The sequence below is a fragment of the Engystomops pustulosus genome, chromosome 2 (assembly GCF_040894005.1).
Source record: "Engystomops pustulosus chromosome 2, aEngPut4.maternal, whole genome shotgun sequence".
NCBI lineage: Eukaryota > Metazoa > Chordata > Amphibia > Anura > Leptodactylidae > Engystomops > Engystomops pustulosus.
This window is the reverse complement of record NC_092412.1, coordinates 125,967,061-125,992,052: the sequence shown is the minus strand read 5'-3', so window position 1 is coordinate 125,992,052 and position 24,992 is coordinate 125,967,061. Positions and strand designations below refer to the sequence as shown.

At 38.8% G+C, this 24,992-nt stretch overlaps 1 protein-coding gene across 1 annotated transcript in view; it reads right to left on the bottom strand.

The window, feature by feature from the left end:
• The window catches only part of PPM1E (protein phosphatase, Mg2+/Mn2+ dependent 1E), a 150,098-nt gene that overhangs the window by 57,768 nt on the left and 67,338 nt on the right, over nt 1–24,992 (bottom strand). The window contains exon 2 of the mRNA XM_072136283.1: nt 1,851–1,969. Within this exon, the coding sequence (XP_071992384.1) occupies nt 1,851–1,969 (119 nt within the window). The remainder of the gene's footprint in view (nt 1–1,850; nt 1,970–24,992) is intronic.

Genomic DNA, 24,992 nt, shown 5'->3' with positions numbered 1-24,992 from the left:
AGTATGGGATCTAATGCATACTTTAACAGGGATTACACCACAAAAGGAGCCCTTAATAGCGTTATTGAATGATACTTTATTGGAAATTACAAAGGTTGAATGTAAATTAATTCAATATGCTTGTCTGGCTGCAAGTATAGCAATGGCAAAGACGTAGAGATCTCCATCTATATACCCCAAAGACAAACTCACCTGGATTTTGGTTAATGACCATTTGAGCAGTTTGTTAGATAGAACCACAAATAAATTTGACACAATTTGGGGCTCAAGTCCCTCTTCCCTCCCATGAAGCTCGCTAGATTTGTGCTATCAGCCTTCTGTGAAGTGTATGGTCGCAATAGCATCTTTTAGTTCGCCTTATAGTGACTGTTAGCCCTTCCTACCTCCCCCCTGTTCTTTCCTTTTCCACCGTCTATTCTGTCTTCCATGTTCATTTGTGTGTTAAATTGGTGTACCATTGGTCTGGCCATTTTCTTTCTTTTCACATACAGCAAAACTGTATACGTGAAGTCTCTTTGCGAGTCGTGCAATATTGTGCGTTACTTTTTGCCATTCGTGCAATATGGACTTCATACTTTAATGGTGTAGCCTTCAGGCCTAAATTAGGCCTGTTATTAATGTTTCCCCAGTGCTCTGGAGACTAATAAAAGTGATTGGAAAAAAAAACATTAAGGTGAACAACCAGCTCAACTCTTGCAACCCTAAACCATAGTGTTCTTTAAGGCCACCTGCAAACTGTGCATATTACACATGGATTTTCCTAGCCAGAATCTCCATGCTATGCATGGAATGAATTATCAGTATTGGATTATCAGTGAATTATCAGTATTCCGCTGTACATATACTTAGAAAAAATCCCAGTACAGATTTCAACCTTTCAATGCAATATTTGAGCTCCACCACCCTGAATAAATCTATATCAGTAACCAGCACATTTCTGATGCTTGCTGATTGGCTATGGAATTCTGATGCTTGCTGAACTGCTGGGTAAACACCAACATGTACGGTTAGCCCAAAAGGTACAGTGTGTTGTTTATTTTTTCACTCTTGTAACAAATTGCAAATTTATTTTGGGAAATATATGACTTGATGTTTTTTCTGTCAATGATTAAATCTAAAAAAATAACATAGAAAAAAATCTACAATCAGAAAATTAAAAAAAAAAAACACATTATAGAAATAGCAATTCATTAAAACTCTATAGTAAAATGTATCAAAACGCTTCCGTTAATTCTCCAGCACTTCACGATCGAGGGCTAAAAGACAGTCCACAACTATCTTTGTAAGGCCTCTTGCACATGACCTTGCAAAATCCTGGTCACAAACCACAGACCATGTGCCATTCTGGGCAGGAATAGGACCTGTCACACTGCACATCCGCAACGCAATAAGGCACACCAGCCTCTGTATCCTGACCTTGTCCAAGTTAATGGGGGCTGTGAGTAAGCCCCAATTTATGCACGAGTCTAGAATGATAGAAATATGGCTATATTTGTATCCTGCAAAGATTTGGAATCAAGAGATTTTTGATTTTTTTTTTTTTTTTTTTTTTTTAAGTCTGTGCCCGTCTGAATCTGTTAAAGCCATAAAGCAATAAAATGTGTATATAGTCACATATTTGTGCTGTGGGGCTCTCTAAGGTTGATTCCCCTAGATCTTCTTACAGTAATAACAGAAGTTCTATAACGAGCCTTCAAAATCTGAGACACACATTTAAATCCATGAGATCATAACAGACCATCTCCAAGTGGACAGTCTTAATTTACCCAGAAATTTGCAGAAAATATGAAATACTTAAAAGCATAATTTTGTAGGTTAAAGGGCATTATTAGGTCTATAAATTCACTTACGTAATATTCCTTCTGTGCCATCCACATGCTTTGGTACATAGTACGCAGACAGGTCACTTTGCTGTATTTCATCCGCTGTTGCCCTTGCCAAAGCAGCCGCCAGAAAAGATGGGCAATTACTAAAGAAAGAAGACAAAGAGAGACATTAGCCAAACAATCCTTACAAGTGATTTATTTAGCATGATTCCTGGAACTCGAGGGCAAAGGAAAACTGGCAAAATAAGATTCCACAGTTATGCTCCATAATAAATTATATTACAGGTTAGCATACTGCTCTACTTCTTTTCTTAGATTAAGTTATGGTTTCTATTCCTGAATCTCCCCGTCCTTTTTTCGAGAAATCAGATGCAGTCACAAGAAGATTGACAGTCACTAAGAACCTGATTGTTCTTGTACATATTTTATATCTAAAAATTACCATGACATCAGTGGTCTTATAGACAATATAAGAGTTAGATCTGTTAATCATATCTTACATTTCATCGCCACTTTTGGTCAACATACGTGGACATAATTTTGCTGTACGATGCAAAAAAAGCTGGAATAACCATGATGAGTTTATAAGAATGAATGGCAAAGTATCAGAATTGAACCAGATGGGCATAAAAGCTGCTCTTGGTCACAATCTGTTATCAATAGTTTCTATGTGGATCCAAATAGAATATATGAACCAGAACATGAACCCATACAATACTATTTGTAATGCTGTGACATTTTTCAAATTTTCTTCTTAAATGTCTGTTCAGCGAATAACCCAATGTTTTTGAGGCTAGAATATTCACGCAAGCACAGATTCCATTTCCGCCAACTAAATCTGAATGCACTGCAGTATAAAGCACTGTTCCCGTACTATGTAGTACTCACTGTCTCTCTACTAGTAGTCCTGTCAGGATTTATTGAACAGTTTAGGGCAGATGGACATATCTAGCAAACCTGCTACACTGTCTACAGAAATTATTCAGACCTATTTTCACTCTTTGTACCTGCTCATAAGCCAAAAGTTTAATCTTAATCTCTTCTTGCATTTGCAAACTGTATGCAGGCTTTCATAGTCTTGCACTGAGGAGAAGCTTCCATCAGCATACTCTGCCATAAATCCCCAACTGGAAGAGAGCTGTATTGATCATCGACTTTGTGGGACTTTCTTCCATCTCACTAATGCATCTCTGGAGCTCAGCCAAAGGGATCTTGGGGTTCTTCTGTACCCATCTCATGAAAGCTTTTCCCCTACAATTGCTTAGCTTGGCTAAATGGCAAGTCGAGGAAGAGTTGAGGTCCCCTGTAGTATGCAGCCAGCCCAGGCTGCCGCCTGTAGTATGCAGCCAGCCCAGACTGCCCCCTGTAGTATGCAGCCAGCCCAGGCTGCCCCCTGTATTATGCAGCCAGCCCAGGCTGCCCCCTGTAGTATGCAGCCAGCCCAGACCCAGTAGTATACAGACAGCCAACACTTAAAAAAATAGTTTATTATTTTTATTGACTCATGTATAAGCAGAGGTGAGGTTTTTCAGCATATTTTTTGTGCTGAAAAACCTCGGCTTATACATGAGTATATACGGTACGCTCTTAGCAATCTTGAATGCTGCTGAAATTCTTTTGTAGCCTTGACCAGATCAGTGCCTTGCAACAATTGTGCCTGAACTCCTTTGGCAGTTCCTTAGACCTCACGATTTTCATGTGTTCTGACATGCACTGTGAGGTCTTATATAGACAGATGTGTGCCTTTCCTAATCAAATCCAATCAGTTTAAGCACAGCTGAACTCCAATGAAGGAGTAGAACCATCTTAAGGAGGATCAGGCTTTGCATACTTGTGACATTTTAGTTTTTCTTGTTTAATAAAAAATTGTTTTGCTTGCTAATGTACACTTTGCATTTTATTTTATTTCATCTTTCCAATAGGCTGCAATGAAACAAAAAGTGAACACTTTAAAGGGGTCTAAATACTTTCTGTAATCAATGAGGGTGTTGTCTGTGTTTCTGAATGGATGCAATGCGTTGGCACATGGCTGGACTGAATGCAGTACATTTTAATGGATCAGTTCCCTCAACCACTATTTTAGTATGAGACCGACCCATTAAAAAAGTAGACCATGTCAGCACAGTTTTTCATGGATCACTCAGACTCTAGTTTATGAGGATCTGTAAAATATGACACCCAGACGGATGTGAACTAGTCATAAAAGACTGAAGAGGTCAGTCTTCCACTGCCCATATTCGCCATTTTTGTCTGTTGGCGTCCTTACTCAGAAATCATGCTTCAAGTCATATAAACACATACCACAGAGCTCAGCTTTTTGAAGACAGAAGACTACCCTTCGCTTTAGAAGCCAAACACTAAAATAAACTTAGCAAATTTAACTATGTTACATTTTTAATCCAGTACTGTGTAAGGTGGTGTCAAGGGATTTCCACAACAGGTATCAGAAAATGACTGTTTGAGCATCACTGTAACCCTCTGTTGTGTCACCTTCCCAGGTACCATTTTTAGTAGAAGCAATGTTATTAAATAAAAGGTCTTCCGAGATTTATTTCTTCCTTTCTTATTTCTTTTTTATTTCCTTTGGGATCCATAAATAGTATGCAGTTCAAGCACTGCTTGAACATTTGCTTTTAGCAAAAAGATAAAGTATCCTAGCTGGTCTTTGTAATTTCATCCACAGACTACAGCAGGACTGTGACATTAGCAGAAGTCATTTCCCATATCGGCAGTGAGCTTTGCGAACTGTGTGCTCCAGGCATGCATACATTACCCGACAATGAGGCACAAGCATACTGAAAAAGACCTTCATTAAAATACACAAAAGGTAATATATTTCACATACTTGATACTTATATAAGAACCAGAAAAGCATCCCTACAATAAACACATTCATATTGCCTGTTAAAACTTGACATGCACACTATACATTAAGATGTCTTCTGTGATGGTTTTTCTAGAATAATAAACATACATTGTGGTTGTGCCAGCTTGGCACAATAAAATAATTCTAAAGCAAAACAAAGAAACCCATTGAATTATCACGTCAATTAGGTTTTATCATAGACACTAGTCTGAGTGTGAACATAGATTAATCAGTTTCTGTGCTTTTCATACAAATCCTTCTGGTTTACTAGCTATATCCAAAAAATGACCCAATGGGGCAGATTTATCAAGCTGTCTAAAAGTCAGAATATTTCTAGTTGCCGATGGCAACCAATTACAACTCTCCTTTAAAATGAGCACTTGTTAGATCAGTGGTTCTCAACCTGTGGGTCGGGACCCCAGCGGGGGTCGAACGACCAAAACCGGGGGTCGCCTAAAGCCATCGGAGTCGCAATTTTATGGTGTTTTTACTGTGAGTTGCATGGTTTGGGGTCACCACAGCATGAGGAACTGTATTGCGGGGTCACAGCATTAGAAAGGTTGAGAACCACTGTGTTAGATGAAAGCTGAGCTGTGATTGGTTGCCATGGGAAACTAGAAATACTCTTTCTTTCAGACAGCTTGATTAATCTGCTCCAATATGTGAAGTCACAGGTTTATATTATGTACAATATAGTATTGAGGGGATACTTCTCAGGCTCTAGCCATCTAGCTATAGATTGCCAATAGTTTTTTATTAGGGCGACCATATAGTCGGTGTAGCCTGTTCTTTACAGAGGGCAGCTGGGCTTAGCATTCAGATAAAATTCTTAAAGAACATACTATAATAAGGAATGCATTCTATATACCGGTAGGGAATAAGTTAGTGGTGACAATATATATACCCATTTAGTGCTATTGGTGGCCTTGAAATGGAAATGTGAAAAGAGGTAAAATGATGAGCATTTCATTTTAAGTTGACAAGTTGTCACCTAACAATAGGATTAGAAGACTGTGTCTTACCTGGGTGTCTGACTTCTAGGACAAAATCCCTTGTACCTCATCTGAATGAAGCAGCGTTTGTACAGATGCCCCTTTCATTCCATTTATCCCTAGAAGACTCTTGGACATAAACTAGTTTCTATTCAGCCTTCTCTTAATAGAGAAGCTATGGTCGACATGGTCACTGCGTCATTCAGATGATGGCAGAGATCGCACTCATTTTTTTCTGGCGGGATAAAAATAGTCCTCTTAGGGTTTCTGAGAAGCATTTCTAGTTGAAGACGAGTATGACACACGGCAGCATTAAATGCAATATTTAATAGATCAGTGCTCATGGCTGTTATTTTAATGGACTGTGTGTCCGTTCAACAGTACAACGTGTCCTAGTCTGAACCCTTTTTCACTGACTCCAAATATAATTAATCAGATCAGTTAAGAGAAATAAATGTTAACATCAGTTTCTCATGGTTGACAACTGCCTTGTTTGTGGCCATTGAATAAAGATCACGGACATACGAGATGAAATCGATGAGCAACAAATCAACAAGCTTCGGATTTAAAATTTGCAGAGGAATTCAGCTTCATTGCAGGTTTTAAACAGAGAATATGGATCGGATTATGTATAAATTCTAACCCTTGGGCTTCATGAACATGGCCCTGTAATGGGACCTTGCGCTGGCAGTTTTTTTATTTTCGGCCAACTCATTGCCACATTACCTTGTATTGGGCCAGCTAACAATGTGGTGCTCCTAGTCGTGTGCCATAGGCCAAAGATGTAAATAGACAGTGTAACTTTTCACCAAAATTACACTGAAAATGTATATTATGTACATTCCTAATTAGAGCCTGCTTCCTAGTAAAAAAAACTAATTTGCTAATGTTGATGACATTTAGAACATGAGCAGGGAAAACATGTCTTGTACCTTCAGCTTATCCAGGAAAGCGGCGAGATCGGTGAGCACTGCGCTCGGCAATGTCTGTCAGCTCCATAGAGATTAATGGAGCAGAACGGTCATGCACGGCCATCTGCTGTCTGAAGAAGCGGCGGGGGGTCCGATGGACGGGGCCAAACTTTAGTTGGTGGGAAAACCCCTTTAACTGGCAACAATAATTTTGAATTCATTAAGATTGAATGCGTACAAGGGGACACTTTTGCACAATTTCTTTCTTTGCGATGACCAATGTTGCAGGTTTATAGAGTATTAAAGGACTTTTACAAACTAAGGAAGTTATCCTCAATCCACAGGATAGGGGTTAATTTCTAATTATTATGAGTGCAATATTTGGTAAAACCACCTATCAGCACACGGTGTTTTGAAATCTCAATCTAATCCAATAGTATTGAATCTAGAGAGAGGGCAAGCCTGTTAGGAAGGTATCGCCTATCTTGTGGATTGGGTATTATTTTGTTAGTTGGGACAACCCTTTAATGGCCATGCATGGTCCACTGAGAATTTTGGCAAAGGAATAGGTAAAGCCAAACCTTTTCCATACACAGGACTGACAAACAGTGACTCAAACAGCGCAGTCTGCTGATGGGATAGCAGGCAAACAAGAAAGGCATATACACAAAGTCATGACACAAAGCCCACTGAAAATCAGAATTGGTCTGTAGGAAGCGGCATACTTTTTACTGTACAAATAGAGGCACACAGTTTTTCATTTCACACCCTGGGAAAATTATTTGCATATTCTTTGTTAAATATCTTTAAATATTTCCAATAGGCTTATTGCACACTTCCGCTTTTATTCCTGACTTGTAGTTCAGTTTTTACATGTGTCATCAGCTTTTGCAAACAGCGGTATAGCTAGACTGGTGTATCCAAATGTCACCACAGCAACCCCTATAGTTACGCAAAATAGAAGGCCATGTGAAAGTAAATTCTGAAAAATGCCAAAAAACAACAAATAACTTAAGGTTTCATTCATTTTCCCCAGCTTTGCATTTTTGTTACCTTTTGCAAACCAACTCACTGTCCCTAAAGACCTCATTAGGGAAGTAAATTGTTTGCAAGTGCATTCTTTCTGATTATACCTGCCATGTGGGTGTTATACAACACACAGCAGCAATTTTAACAATCAAGGAACGCTGCATAAATTGGCAAGATGAAGATGGACACTTTAAGTCAATTACCATCCTAAGAGAAAAAAAAAAAAAGATTTATAGGACATGGTTTAAGACTCCATAGACATCTCCCTCTTTGAGGAACCAAGCAACCAATGTTGTAATAGATTATCAGACCAGCTTTAAAATCTGTGCACAAATGTAAAAAAAAAAAAACACTTATGTGTTCCAAATGTCACTCTAAGTCACAGGGCCTGTCCCTATCTAAGTTCCATCCAAGTTGCTTTATCAATACTGGGGTGCAATAACAAGAATAGAAACTATACAATATACAGCACTCTTCTTGCTATACTGTGAAGAAACAATAATTCACAATTGAATACTGAAATTTCTGTTACCAGTGGGGGGGGGGGGGGAGAAGGGGGCAGCTGTCAAACATCCTATGATCTGAAATGAAAACCTGTCCTAAGGGTGGATGAGAAATTGAAAAATAAATCCTTGAATGCTCCTTTAGGTAAATTTTGGGCATGTACAGTCTTGTTTCTTAATAGTCCAAGATACTACTGCCTCTACATCAGTCAATACCTCAAACATCCCTCAACAAGTAAAGAATCATTAAAGAGAACCCATCATGAAAAATAACCCCCCTAATCTAAATATATTTTCATAAACTGCCATTAGAAAGTATTGCCTCTATCCCTTCATTGTTCCTCTACATGCCTGTAAACTTAAGCAATGAGGTCCTAAAGCTGTATGCAAATGACCTGTGAAATGTCCAATGAGTCATTAGCATATTCAAGCTGTCAGCTTATTCATGAGTGGGCGGTACAGCCACACCCCCAGTGCTTGACTGACAGCCCGTATAATGATGTGAGGCTGTATAATGGTGTGAGGCTGTTACATGTGCTTCCTCGTGCAGGCCATGCCCCCTGCAGCCTGTGTGTGTATGTGAAAGATACAACAGCTCCACGCAGCCATGTTATAGCAGAACATGTCAGCTACTTGTGTAGCTGATCTGTCTCTCTGTGTATTAGGAGGATGCAGCATGTCAGCAGATGCAGCACACACACTAGCAATGCTTTACTATACATTACACACAGACATGAGCAGGGGGAGGAGAGGGAGGGGTAACAGGGGTGACATCACTGCCTCTGACCATGTGACCAGCCTCATTTACATAATAAAGAAAAGATGATTTTGCAATGATTAATGTATGAATTGACTAGATAAAGGCTGGGATAGGATCCTTGTGAGCTGCTCCAACAGGTAGTAGTGACAGGACTAGTGACAGAGACCTGATGACAGGTGTCCTTTAAATTTCCAGTACCCAGAAAATATTTTTTTATGTAGTGAAATCAGTCTTTCCTTGAATACATTTTATTTTCACTTGCATTCTACCTATCTGAATGTGACTATAAGTGCTTCTGTGCAGCACATGAAGACATACGCTGTCAGTGCATGAACTACTTGGTGCCAATAATTTGAAAAGAATTGTTAGGGATATGTGGAACTAATGTCATAAGCTTCAGATGCTAAAACCAAGGACACACACGCCATGATATGCCACCCACCGCATTCTTTCACAGAGAAACATAGTTTTCCACTTTTATTAAAGTTTTTCAAAGTTTTCAGAATACAGAGAACACCCAAATGTGGATGAGAGCAGGAGTATCAATACAAAAACAGTATTCAACAGACTGCACAGTGATAAGCTAAGAAATATTCATGGCAAAAAACACAGGTAAATAGAAACAGTAGGCTGCAAAATGTCCATCACATACATCTGAACAAGAAATCAAACAAGTAAAAAACTTGAGACTGGAGATCAAAATTAAGGAACAAATGTATGATCACATGATTTTTTTTTTTAATAGAAATAATATAATCTTCATTGATCAAGATTTTATGGATTTTTTTGAAAGGGGTACACCATGTCACTAGAATAGAGTTTTACAAAAATTAAAAAGTTTATCAATACAAAACCTATACTTCGCTGTTCTCCGATTATGATCATCACTTTTTTTGCAATGACTGCAGCACAGAGAAAGATTGTTACTAAATTTTCTAAAGGTTACAGTGGTCACCATTCAGTAGGAAGGGCACAAGCCTTTGCTTTGAGTGACTTTAGCACATCTGTAGCTACAGGACATCACTAGTCTCTCACACTGCTCTGCTGGGATTCTGGTCTATGTCACCAGAATGGTGACATGTGCTGTTAAATGTAACATGCTTCAATATAATATGACTCTCTGCATTTGCAAAACTTTAAGGCCTGGTATAAACAAACATTAAACAGCAAAGCTTGTTAACACATTGCTTATGTCAAGATTTGGCACAAAACACCTTTCAGATTTAACTCATAAGCTGGCACTGTAAAATCATGCCAAAGCATTTATTTTTCAACAAAACCACGCAATCATTTGTCAGGCATTCATGCAAAAAGTAAATGAGACATACAAATGTAAAAGCCTATGTTGGCTTTTGCAGACAGTTTAGCACTAGATAAGCAACTTCTTGTAACCCTTTGCCTTTCTTGTGTGAGCCTATAGATTTGTTAATAGAGCAGATATCCGCTTGAACAGGGCCATAAACTTAATGTTGACAAGCAGAATTGATTACTTTGGTCAATCATGATCGGTCAGTCCCTTTGTCATTGGTCCATTGGGTTCCATTTTTAAATAGAGCTATGTAAACCTAAAAAGCACAATTTTCTCACAAACAAACATTTATGTATACTACATAAACTCTAATAGATAGGCTGAAAAATAAAATACTTTCAGGTATTTCAATTTTGGTCTTTTACTTTTTTCATGCATTTTTCTGTGCACTTGTATTGTCAACGTTTTGCTCTCCTGGAAAATGGGTCAGCAGAGCTATCAAAATGTCTACATGGTTTAGAGTAAGCCTTTTTATTTTCATGGCATCTGCACATTGGCCACTGTGTGCTGTATTCACAGCAAAACCTGCAGCTACAATGGAAAGAAATTGTGGGTAGATTGCTCTATAGAGAATTAGTGGGGCCAGAAATAATATGCGGTGGCTAAAAATTAACTCGTTATTCTCAATACTATTTATTATGCAAGCAAAACTGACTTTTTATTGGCTCCAATAAACCTTTCACAAGTCACAAAGTCTTAAAGAGAAAAAAGTAATCAGAATCATATGTACCACAAAATAGAGATTAACAAGGCACCACAACCTATCACAAGAACTGGACCTCTAGCAATTTGGAGAACATGAGCCCTTTTCTAAATAATCGGTGGAAAGGATGGAGGATGGGATGTGATGTCACACAGTTCGTTTTTGCTGTAAGTCATCAGTGCGTAATCTGTTGCTGAGCCTCAGGTCTGCAAAAAAGGTCTGTGTGTTAGCCATATGCCATCCAGAGAAACAAACAAGTAACAAATAATTTCACTAGCTTTTCCCAAGCCCTTGAAGGGTGTTACCTAGCAAGTGGAGGATATACAGATGAAACATTTATCTGATTTTTATGTCCCCATAGACATCCATGGGAAGGCTTCAGCCACAAACATGGGCAGCAATAGGACCTGCTCCGAGTTATCTACAGCCTCAAGATCCATGAAAAACACAAAAAAGGATGGCACATGGACAAAAACAATATACTGCATATACTCTAGTATAAGCGTACCCGAGTATAAGCAGAGACCCCTAATTTTAACAAAAACTGGGTAACCCTATTGACTCTAATATAAGCCTAGTATACAGCCAGCCCCTTGCCCCCCAGCATATAGCCTGCAGCCCCTGCGCCCCAGCGTATAGACAGGAACCCATCTTTCCCCAGTATATAGCCCGTAGCCCCCGCCTCCCCAATATATAGCCCGCAGCCCCCCCCCACCCCAGTATATAGCTCGCAGACCCCGCCCCCCCAGTATATAGCCCCCCGCCTCCCCAATATATAGCCCGCAGCCCCCGCCCCCCCAGTATATAGCCCCCACCAGTATATAGACCCCAGCCCCCGCCCCGCCAGTATATAGCCTTGAGCCCCTGCCCACCAGTATATAGCCTTGAGCCCCTGCCCACCAGTATATAGCCTTGAGCCCCTGCCCACCAGTATATAGCCTTGAGCCCCTGCCCACCAGTATATAGCCTTGAGCCCCTGCCCCCCCCTCCCAAAATATATAGACTGCAGCTCATCCAATATATATACTGATAGCACATGTCACAGACTCCGAACGGACCACATGCGTTCAAACAAATTCAAGGAAGAAATGAAATCCAGTGTGCAACATCCAGAAATGTAAAAATTCTTGTGCTTTATTGAGGATTTGTAATCCCAAACAACATGGTAGGTAGTGTCATCCGGCACTCTTACTCATGGCAATATAGCCTGCAGCCCCTGCGCCACCCCCCCAGTATATAGCCTGTAAGAAAAAAAGAAACTAAACAACATGTGTACTCGCATTACGACGGCGACCCCCCTCCCCCCCGGGGGATCCTCTTCTTTCGATCAATGTCTGGTATCGGTTCCGTGTCCCTGCGCAGTCCGTCGCACGCACCATGGCGTCAGTTGCTTAATAACATCATCGGGTATGCCGATGGTGGCGCACACATTACAATGTCAGCGAGCGGCTGAACTCATGCTGCATGTGACAGACCCTGAGGGGACACAGAGCCGATGGCAGACATAAGAAGAGGACCTGCCGGAGGCCGTCAGAGGGAGAGTACACATTTTTTTTTTTTTTTTTTTTATAGAAGAGTATAAGCAGAGTTAGGGTTTTTCAGCACATTTTGTATGCTTAAAAATGTGCCTTATACTTGAGCATATATGGTACATTTGGATGCAGTGATGTCTAAGTGAGTGCCAAAGAAAGCCAGCTCCACCAGTTAGTGAGAACGCTTTACTGGAGGTCCAGTAGTTGGACTCTCACTGATCAGCTTGTTATCTCCTACTTGCGAACTAGGTATAACCTCTTTAAACCAGACATTTTTCTGTCAAAGCTTAGTTGCACAGAGATCATTCTAGCCCCTAATAAATGTCTAATACCACATAATTCTGGAATCACTGGACAGGTTAAGAACATAAAATTATAAATGTATAAAAAAACGACAATTGGTATAATTACTCAATCTCACAAATTATCCTATGTAATCTGTATTGATTGTCCAAATGCTTCTTCACTCTTTCAATACTAAATACATTTCAGACAAAAACAAGCTATATTTTCTAAAGCCTTTGCATGAAAATCTTACGTCGATGCAGATGCAGCTCTAAATATAGCAGCTATGTGGCCTTGAACAATAATGTACAATCTATACAGACAGCTACAGATAAATGTAACTAGAACTACTTTACTTGCTGTATTCAGCTGGTAAAAGACATTTTGCAGTTACATTATAAAACATTAAAGGGAACCAATCACCAGTGACCCCCCCTCCCCACAAACAGACACAAACCACACACACAGAACCTTTTAGATGTTGTTATACATCTTTTACCAATAACTCTTAGGGTGGACTCACATTGGCGTTTTTTTTCCACATTAGTGATTTTTCACTGAACCTTTTTTGGCTTATGGGTTATCGCTTCCTGGTTTCAGTGATTTTTAACCAATGCCTTTCACGTTTTGATTGCTTTCACTGATCAGTGGTCAATTTAGAACCTGTTCTTTATGTGTTCACTGACAACATTGGATCAGTGGAAAAAAAAACTGAAGTGGGGAAAAAGCCCATTGAAAAGAATAGTTCAGTAAGGCCCTGTATGTGTCCTTAAGCCAGAATGGCTTCCGTGAAAAAATGCCGATGTGAGTCCACCCTTATCCATGGGATTAGAGCCACCATTCTTCAAAAAAAGGACTTTTATTGATGCCCTCTGCTCTTAAAAATCCAGTCATATCGGCTGGAGCTCCAGCATACAGTCAAACTACCCCATCTCCTAACTGCCACAGATACTGCTAACCGAGCCCCCCCTCTGGATTGAGGGACAGGGGAATGAGGGAGTTGAGAGAGACTGCTGTGTGTGGTTCACTAAGGGAGGGGGTGGGGGGTAGCTGATTTCTCTTCAGCATGTCACACACAGCTGCCTCTTTCCTCCCTCCCTCAGCAATTCTTCTCAGCTAGTCACAAGAGCAGAAAACAGACTAAATCATCTGGTTTCTGGTTCAGTTTAACATCTCAATTTAATTTATTGCACATCATAGTATTTCGTTAGTGGAGTGTGTATGGGGCGTAGATAAATCTCATACACTACACTGCTATTGTATTATCCTGTGGTATTTTAGAACGCAATATGCATCATATGCAGATTGGCCTTAACCCCTTAATGACCCTGAAAGTAAATGCAGAATGGGTGCGGTGACAGCTGCTGGGATCTCAGCTGTTTAACCCTTTAGGTACAGCAGTCATATATGACCAATTCTCTTAAAAGGGCTTTTTTGTGTGTGCCCCTTCTCGATCGCCCCACCGTGCTGGTTTGTAGATAATTACAATTAAAAAATTTAATAAGTAAAAGTAATAAGTCTCCTAAATACTCCATTAATGACCAAACACCTACATATAACAAAAAGTGAATTTCACCAAACAGTACATATAATATTTATCAGAATAGATTTTTTTTGCATTCCTGCCAAAAAAGTTAATAAAAATGTAATCAATGTGATACAGCCACCACAAAAATAGGGTTATTATACTACTTGAAGGGTTTAATTTTCAAATAGGGTCTCTTGTTCTGGAATGTTTTACCTTCAGCAAATGCAATATAGCATCTGAAATTTATTTCAATGAAATTTGCCCTCCAAAAGCACGATTGCGCTTTTTCCTTTCTGTTCTCTGTAATGGGCCCATAAAGTGGTTTACATCTACATGTGGGGTATTGTCATACTCAAGAGAAACTGCACAACAAAATCTGTGATGTGTTTTCTCATTATTTCCAGCATGAACGTGTACATTTTAGGGATAAACCTTTTGTCAAAATTTTAAAATACCATATATAACTACCATTTGGATTTATTTCATGTTTGATGTTAACAAGATTAACAAGGGCAGTTTTGAATAGTTTGAGGGGTGCATTTTATAAATAGTTTGCGGGGAGTTTCTAACTGAATTTTTTAAAAAACTGAACTTTTAAAACCCCTATAAATATGAATAAGCCTCTAAAATAATTAAATCTTACATTTTTGTGAAAATCTGGGAAATTGCTTATTCATTTTGTAAGCCTCATAACATCCTAATACAATTACATAAAAAAAAAATGAGGTCAACATAAAACAGAAATATGGTTAATGCTTCTCCGCAACCAATTTGGGAGACTGAACTAACTGTATGAGGAGCATAACGTCAGAACATCACTAATTTTATCAAATTTGGTGGAAATGTATTTTTTCACAAAGAAACTTCAAAAATTTTAACTAAAATATACCACTAAGGTGAAGTACAACATGTCACGAAAAAACACCATGTAAATTCTAAGCGTTCTAAAGTTATAATCTCATTAAGTGACACATGGCAGATTTGTAAAATTGGCTGGGTTTTTAAGGGGTTAAGATACTTGGGGTCTTATACAGGTGTCTCTGATTATCCACAGCTTCACTAAAGTATTTTTGATGGTTTAGACAGGGTTCCTAAAGTAGTAAATGAGAAGCAATGGAGTTAAATTCATTGTGTGGTTCATTCATAAGGCAATTATATGCCTTCAATATACCACCTAGAGCAGTGGTGGCGAACCTATGGCACGGGTGCCATAGGTAGCACTCGGAGCCCTGTCTGTGGGCACTCATGCGATCACCAAAGAGGACACAAGGGATCTTCATGCATTCCCAGACAGCCCAGGACTTTCTGCGCTCAGAGCCATCTTAAAGCGACAGTGCTGCCTGTGACTACAGGAGGAATGGGAAGGTGTGGATAGATCTGGATTATCATTGTAACTTCGCTCCAGGCCTGAAAATTCTTCCTATTCAGGGGAACTGCAATTTGTCATCCCTTCTTTCTTCTGTATTGGTGTTCTTAGGATACTGATACGACTGAAAGCTATAACAGAGAAGGGAGCAAGAAGTTACTGCATAAATTGTACTTAAATGTTGACACTTTGGGATAAATAAGTGGGTTTTGGTTGTAGTCTGGGCACTCCATGTCTAAAAGGTTCGCCATCAATGACCTAGGAGGATCATAGCTTCCTCTAAGTATTGGGGACCAACATAATTCACTTGTCCCTAACGACTCAGGGCCTTGCGGTAAAATGGCAGTGAATTCAATTAATCTCTAAAATCTATTATACTAGCCAGTTAGTGTAAACACAATACCAGCTTTTTAAATTAAAGACTTTGTTTCCACAAGTGCATTCCTGCAGTCTTCCCTCAACTCCCATCATTCCTTATGTGTTGTTAGTCATTTGCGTGCTGGTAGCCTTGTCTTTTTTCACATTCTTTAATAATGTCCTTAACAAAGTCAACCCCTTCAAATATTTTCCATCCTACCTTTGTGTATGTTACAAATTCAGAACAATTATCAATTGGTTGTAGAAGCCCAACTATTTTTGGAAAAGTGCACATTAGCATTATACTAAAACAGAGAATCTAACTGGACCAATTCCCAGCACGGCAGTTTCATGAAAGATAAACATGGCGAGGAGAAAAAAATGGCACTTATGCCGGAATGTTAGAGCCGATCCAAAATGGCAGGAAGATTAGCTAGAAACATTGTGCCCATAATTGGAAATAATTAAAGATAATTCAAGATAGAAAATAATAGATAGTGTATATCATTAAAGGCAAATGGAAAAGTCTACTTTCCTATGTATGATCCTGTCTGAGCCAAAACTTCAAACCTATAAAAGGAAAACTATATTATGTTACATTGTTAACTCTACTCAGTGTAGAAAGTGGGTTTTCAGTAAACTAAAATCAAAAACTACTTTTCCCATAAACTTCCATCTCAAGTGATTTGCCAATGGATATTACAAACTAATGATTGCTAAGAATGTGCACAGGCTACAAAAACTAGATTGGAGATTTACAAACCTAATATTTAAAGTAAATCTACCCCCTGGATAAAAGATTGAAATCCAAGCATACTGACATACTGGTGTGTGCCCTCTGTGGCAGGATCCGCTCTTCTTTTAGATTTTTATGCCCTTGTTTTTAAGAAAAAAAGGCTTTAAAAATTAACATTAACACCTATAGAGTTCCTTAGGTTAATTTACATAATCTTAAAAGCTTTTTTTGATAAAAAAAATGGAAATATGAAGAAATATAAAAGAAGAGCAGATCCTCCCAGAGGGGGCACACACCTGTATGTTAGTGTGCATGGCTTACAATTCTTGATCCTAGTGGTAGTTGTCCTTTAACTGCTGATGATACATTTTTTCTGACCTGCGCTCATATGATACATTTTTGCAGGCCCAAGAAATAAAACATTCCTTGAGGGGTGATTGATGAAGGAAAAAAAAAAAAATCAAATGAGGTACAGACCCGCCCCTACTACTATATTTATACAAAACACAGAAATAATGTGTAAAGCTTATGACAAAAATGTAGGTTGCAACAATACAGAATTATAATTAATGCTCTTTTCATAGATTGTTAAACGGAATTAAATCAGATTGGTATTCACCTAATGGAACTGCCCAATGTCCTGATGAAGAGAAGCATTGCTGTGCGAAAGAGCCTGCACAGAAGGTATCACTTTAGTTGTTGTTGGATCCATCATGTGCCACTGTCGCATGGGAACACCTCAATATCAGAAGGTGAAGTCAGAGCAGAAGATAAGCAATTGCTCCAGTTTGCAAATTCATGTGTAATATCTGCCTGACAGGAGGTCTTAGTGATAAGGCGCACTGCTAGAAGGCATTGTTTAGTAATCAGCTCATGTGTGAGCTCTTCCAGAGGTTATTCTCAGAACACTGTTGACTGACTTATAGGATTGTCTCTCACCGATATAAGAAAATAACAGTCAATTCTACTTCTGTATAAGGTGAACAGAAATGGCAGTTATTGCATGTTGTCCTCATTGATTAAATGGGGCAGATTTACTTACCCGGTCCATTCGCGTATCCAGCGGCGCGTTCTCTGCGGTGGATTCGGGTCCGCTCGGGATTCACTAAGGTAGTTCCTCAGACGTCCACCAGTTGGCCCTGCTGCGCTGAAGTTCCCCGAGGCCCACTGGAATGCACTGAAGTACACCGGCCTATTCCTAGTGAAGGTAAGTGCGAGTCCTCAACACTTTTATTTATTTATTTTTTTTTTTAAATACGGCGTTTTTTCCGAATCCATCAGGTTTCCGTTCGGCCACGCCCCCCGATTTCCGTTGCGTGCATGCCAGCGCCGATGCGCCACAATCCGATCGCGTGCGCCAAAATCCCAGGCAATTCGGGGGAAATCGGCGCAAATCTGAAATATTCGGGTAACATGTCGGGAAAACGTGAATCGGGCCCTTAGTAAATGACCCCCTATATCTGTATTGCTAAATTCTAGCTTCCAACAAAACATCGCCATATAGATTAGCCAAAATATATCTGTGCAATGTAGAGGACTGCGGCTTTCATGATACTTTAAACCCACTTTTTGCTGGTAAAGACATGGTACCAAGAGAGTCCACCTGCTTATGGAAAATGTTTTTTTACCCCGTATGGGGTAGCACCAAGTGATTATGTTTCTTAGACTGCCCTAAGGTTTCTGGTTCTGACAATTAAGAAAAAAAAATAAAGCACCTAGACAATGTGGTACCTGAGATAGCTATTTGGCATTTGCCCTTGACATGAGTTAATATAAAGCCAGATAAGTACAGGCGGTCCCCTACTTAAGGACACCCGACTTACAGACAACCCATAGTTACAGACAGACCCCTCTGACCTCTGGTGAAGCTCTCTGGATGCTTTACTATAGTCCCAGATTGCAATAATCAGCTGTAAGGTGTCTGTAATGAAGCTTTATTGATAATCCTTGGTCCCATTACAGCAAAAAATGTTTAAACTCCAATTGTCACTGGGGCCAAAATTTTTTTGTCTTGATCTACCATTATAAAATATACAGTTTCGACTTACATACAAATTCAACTTAAGAACAAACCTCTGGACCCTATCTTGTATGTAACCCGGGGACTGCCTGTATATAAGATGGTCTCTCCATTATAAACCCAAAATCTATATAAAAAAAAATTGAGAGGAAAAAAATCTAATGTACAAATATAAAATATTCTAATCCTTTTCAGGTTCATGAAACCAACAGAATAAACTTGTAAATTCGCATCCCCCCACACTCGGAACTTCAAATATAGACATCTGCTGCTGCAGAACCTCGTTACACAAGAGAGAAAATTAGAGAACAATGTAAAATTGTCATAAACTTAACTAAAATGAAATGTTGAATGAAAAAGGGTTTAAAAATTCAGTTCTATAATCTTTCTCTGTGCTATAGTTATTGTTCTCCAATTATGATCATCACGTTATTCTGCAAAATATAGGTTTCATCGATAGGCTTTGATAATTTTGTAAAACACTGTTCTAGTGGCATACTGTACCCCTTAAGAAAAAAATCCTTTGTATGTTGAACAGTGTAGAATAGATTAGTTCTTAGAAAATCAAGTGATCATACATTGTTCTCTAATTATGTTGTTTACGCACACATACATACATACATACATACATACATACACACATTTGTGCACTTTGTGCTGATTTATACAGATACACAGGGGCTTATTTACTAAGGGTCCGCGGATCGCACTTTTGTTGGATTTTAGAAATTTTTGGGATTTTCGCAGCTGTGACGGGTATTTAACTGGGGATTGTGTCGCACGCAATCGGATTGTATCGTAGCTGCGCTGGCTTTTATGTGACAGAAATTGGGGGCGGGCCGTCGGACGATCCGACTGATTTGGACTGAGTGTGGGATTTAAGATTCAAATTGTGTCACAAGACAATGCAGTTACATGCACCGGGAAGTAGGTGAACTCCGGCAGACCTGTGCAGGGAAGCGACACATGCACGATATCGGGTGCACAATCTTCGCGGCACAGTGCATTCCGGACGGACAATGCACTTTCGGGGACAGGACAGGTAAGTAAATGTGGCCCACAGTCTTGAGCACAATCCATTTTTTCAGGAAAGCTATACGGAAGCAGGCAAACACAGAGCTCCAACTTTCTCTTCCTTTTCTACTTCGTCCCGGGAAACTCCCACAATACCTCATCCCATCCTCACTGACCTGACTGCTTTAGGATTGGAAAGAGTAGAGAGGGAATGCAGCAGTTGTCACCACCTTAACCCTGGCTCCCTGGGTGGCCGTACGCCCAGCCCCATACTCAAAACAACTCTAATAAAATTCATTGCAAAACACGAATAAAAAAAAAAAAAAAAAACAGGGCAAAAACCACAGATAAAGGAAACAATATTTCAGTGTTACCTCAGTAAAATCCTGATATACTAATATGCATGCAATCTTACAGTGGCTAACAGAAGTCAAATTGAGCTGACCCCTAGTTCCTTTATAAGTGAATACATGTGTTTAATAAGTCTATAAAAATAACTAATAGCTAGAAGACCTGAAAAGCCTGGATATCCACTTCAACGTGTGTTTCGATTCTACACTTTATCAAGGGTATTGTTATTTTATTGTTTTATGATGAATTTAATAAGGTATTACAAACTTAGGCCTCATGCACCACAAACGTAAATGGCAGTCTTGTAGCGACTAAAAGTTTAATATTTTTACTAGGTGCTCTTCTGAGGGATTGTGGGATTCATCAAATCTTGGGGCCTTCTTTCACTTATGATGCCCACAAGCTCTGGCAATGTGGGACGCTCTTCCCTAATGATAACGTTGGAAAAGGATCTAAGCAAAACAAACAAAGATTTAAAGAGCATATTACTGATGCCATTGGTGCTTGTACATTTGACAGCAATTGTGAGACTATCACAGCACACTGTGCATTGTGTAGTCTGTGATAATAGCCATGTTTGGTGAGAGAGGGGCATAAAAATGGTGGATCCATGGAACAAATTAACAAACAGAAGGTACATAAAAGGGGTTATCCTTCATTATTTTTATCATATTTCTGGAAAACGCAAAACTAAGCAAGGCAATGTTTTCTAGAACCTTTACAAAACAAATGTATATTTAACAGAAAATATTAACATATATTTTACATCCTATTTAGAATATAAGGTTGCCTTATCCCTGTACTGTGTGGCTGCACAGCTCATGTTCACCACTGGAAAAGCCAGCAACATCGTGTTCCTATGGCATTGTTTGCTCGCTATGCCAGTATTCACTCAGTACACCCACATATCATGTTCTTGTTTGCACAGTGTTCTAGTGAAACACTGTGCCAGTTCCTTCTTCGTTCCGGTGGCAGTTTGTAAAACTTATGTCCTGCAGTTTCCTTTATTAGCATAGGTTATTTAACACACAACATCTCTTTTGTTTCAGTGCATTTTGCAAAAGCAAGCAGCAAAAATTAATCTTCCTTGGATAAGCAACCTGCACACAAAGGATTAAGCTGTAGAAGTCCTGGTGGATTTGCATAGATGGACAATTCTCCCATTTCACCTCAATCTGTAGAGTTTAAAATAAATGTAGTAAATTTAATAAAAAAAATGGCATGGGGGTTGTAATACTGAGCATGATTCATTGATTTGTGTCCTGATGAAATGCAAATTGGAACAAATGGATAATAGCAACAGTTGCTGGGGAAATGGCAAAAGGCTTTGTTCATCCTGAGCATCAAGGACTATGGGTAGTGAAAGGAAATGAAGGTAAATGTCCAGCCCTATTTACAAAAAGCCAATGAATGGGAGCAAACATTGGCAGGGACATGTGAGAACATGCCCCTAATCCATCAACAACAATAAACAAGGAAACACTTGTTTGTCAGCTGGTTGGACCATTTACCATGTACAGACATACAAATACTCCCAGTTGGTAATACACCTCCTAACTAAACATGATGTGTGCTATAAACAGAATGATATAATAATGTCATAGCATTCAGTTTGCAAAACTAAAAAGGTTGGAGATTACTGGTATTCATTAACAAAGCATTGAAAAACATTAGTTTATACAGATAATATTCATAGAAAAAAAAACTATGAAAACATATGAATTGTAATGAAAGCCTACTATAACCAATAATGTCCAGGGATCTATTAATGGAAGTCATTGTATATTTTGTATGTCTAGAAATCTACAAATAAGTTATCTAAGAATTAAACGGGAATCGGTGAGTGAATTTGACCATAAGTGAATGTGACCATACCAAGCTGCAGACAATGCTAGTTAGCACCAATGGAGTTCATATCTCTGTGTATTTTATTACTAGCAGCAGCATTGTATGTGAACATATAGCACACTGTTGTCTGACATATCTTCTACAGTACTGCCCAGATTCTCCCCCTGAGTCACTGCTGTAGAAGTCTTCTACAGCAGTGACTCATTGCTAAGGGAATGGGATGTAGCTTTGGACTGACAGATTCCAGGAGATTAGCAACACATATAATATTTTAATGGATCAAGTTTTTCAAGTGAAGTTATTCTAAGAGTTAAAGGGGTTGTCCATTTTCAGCAAATAATTAATATTGTTTGTTAATGGAAGTTATACAATTTGCCAATATACTTTCTGTATCAATTCCTCACGGTTTTCTAGATCTCTGCTTGCTGTCCTGCTATAGAAAGCTTCTATGTTTACTTCCAGTGGACAGAAATCTGACCATGGTGATGCGAAGGACATGCAGGTGCACAAGCCATTATCATTACAGAGAGTAATAGGAGTTGTGTGATAATAACGTCTTGAGCACCTGAGTATCCATCACATCACTATGGACAGATTTTTATTCACTGGAATAAAGAGAGAAGCTTTCTATAGAATGACAGCAATGACAGATCTAGAAAACCGTGAGGAATTGATACAGAAAGTATATTGGCAAATTATATAACTTTTCATTACACAAATCAGTATCAAATATTTGCTGAAAGTGGACAACCCCTTTAACTTTTGTTACGGACATAACTCAGTTTCGTATTATGAATCTTAAAAAAAACCTTTGGTGCGTCTGTGTGATCCTTCACGTACGCAAAATACAGTATGCATATATATTTTTTAATCCGATGTGTATTTCACATGATATTCCACCTTCCCAACCTTTTGTTTACACTATATATTAACCCCTTAAGGACGCAGGATTTTTCCGCTCATTTCTCGCTCTCCAACTTCAAAAATCCGTAACTTTTTCATTTTTACGTGTACAGACCAGTGTGAGGGCTTATTTTGTGCGTAACAAATTTTACTTTCCAGTAATGTTATTTATTTTAACATGCCGTGTACTGCGAAGCTGAAAAAAAAGTCCAAATGTGGAAAAATTGAAAAAAAAACACGTTCTTGTGGGCTCAGTTTTTTCGACTTTGACTGTGCACTCAAAATAACACCTCTACTTTATTCTTTGCTTCGGTGCGATCGCGGTGATAGCAAATTTATATAGGTTTTATTGTGTTTTAATACATTTTCAAAAATTAAACGAATGTGTACAAAAAAGAAAAAGATTTTTTTGCCATCTTCTGACACTAATAACTTTTTCATACTTTGGTGCACGGAGAGGTGTCATGTTTTGTGAAATGAGGCGACGTTTTCATTGCTATCATTTTAAAGTCTGTGCGACATTTTGATCATTTTTTATTTCATTTTTTATGTGATGTAAAAAGGTGTAAAAGTCGCAATTCGGACATTTGGGCGCCATTTCCCGCCTTGGAGGTCACTGCCGGCCGTAACCGTTTTTATATTTTGATAGATCGGGCATTTTGGGACGTGGCGATACCTAATATGTTTGTGATTTTTACTGTTTATTATGTTTTATATCAGTTCTAGGGAAAGGGGGGTGATTTGAAGTTTAAATATTTTATTAATTTTTTTTCTTTTTTAAACTTTTTTTTTTCTTTTTTTCCCACTATTTCTTAGACCATCTAGGGTAAATTAACCCTAGATGGTCAGATCACTCCTACCATATACTGCAATACTTCTGTATTGCAATATATGGCATTTTTGCAAGCACTGACCGCGGTTATTAGCGGTGGGGGTTTTCTGAATTGTCTGAATTCTAAAGCACAAAATAAAAATGTATTTTTATTGTAATTGTAAAAGAAAGCTGATCAAAATAAGAGAAACTTTCAGATACCTACAAGTTATTAGCATTAACATGGCACCTGGTGTCAATTTCCTTAAAGGGGTATTCCAGGAATCAGCATAATTCATATACACATGGGTCCTTAAAGTATAAGCTTATATGTAATTAGTTGTTATTTAAAATGTTGCTCTCGTTAGCAGAAAAATGGTGGTGACATAAAATGTAATGAAAAATTAAAATGCTACTGGCCCTTTAATTAGTCCGTATATTTCCTCAGCGCGGTCCGTTGCAGAGCATACACAGGACAGAAGATGGCAGCTGGTCACATGTCCACATCACAAGTCATGCACCTGCCTGGGCAGGTCATGTGATCACCACTATGTTTGGCTCTAGTCGGTTGGTTGCAGTGCATACAGTGTGACTAGTGTTTTGGTGATGGTAGTTACACATCATTACTATGGTAACAGAGCAAGAAAACCTGTTAGATCATCACTGGGAGCAGAGCATAAGAGGGAGGAGGAGTTACTGAGAACTAAAGGATCTTGGGACTTGTAGTTTCCAGTGGCAGCCATCTTGTTGATAACTTTAGAGAGGCCATAAAATTTTGAGAATCATAAAATCAAACTATTTAAGCTCCATTTTGTGACTAATGACATTAAGTTTTGTTACATTAATTTATTTATACAATTATGGGTTTTTGTATCAGACTTTCATATTCCCGGAATCCCCCTTTAATTATCTGACAAACCCTATTTAACTGGCAGCCTAACTTTCCAGTTTGCACTGACTTTCTAAAAAGTAGAGTGCTATTCCAAAGTAACTGATACCCTGAGGCAGCAGGTTGTCCAAATGGAGGCCAAAGGGGTGACGTTATCAGCCATGGCAAGAGAAGGTGGTCCTTTCAAGTTTGTGATCTCTAAAATACTGTATGTCAAACTCATTCAAGTCACCCAAGAAGGCTGGTTGCCATTGAAAAAGAAAGAACAGGATAATGTGGAGAACCCTTTTTTGCCTTTTTGAAAACATTTTATAAAAAGTGACCAAAAGGCCTTGTAGTCCTAAAAATGGTAGCAGTGAAAACCTCATCAAAAGTCACAAATGACACCACACAAAGCTGGCAAAATTAAGATTTTTTTTGCACAGGTGGTTTTAATTTTTGTAAATGTATGAA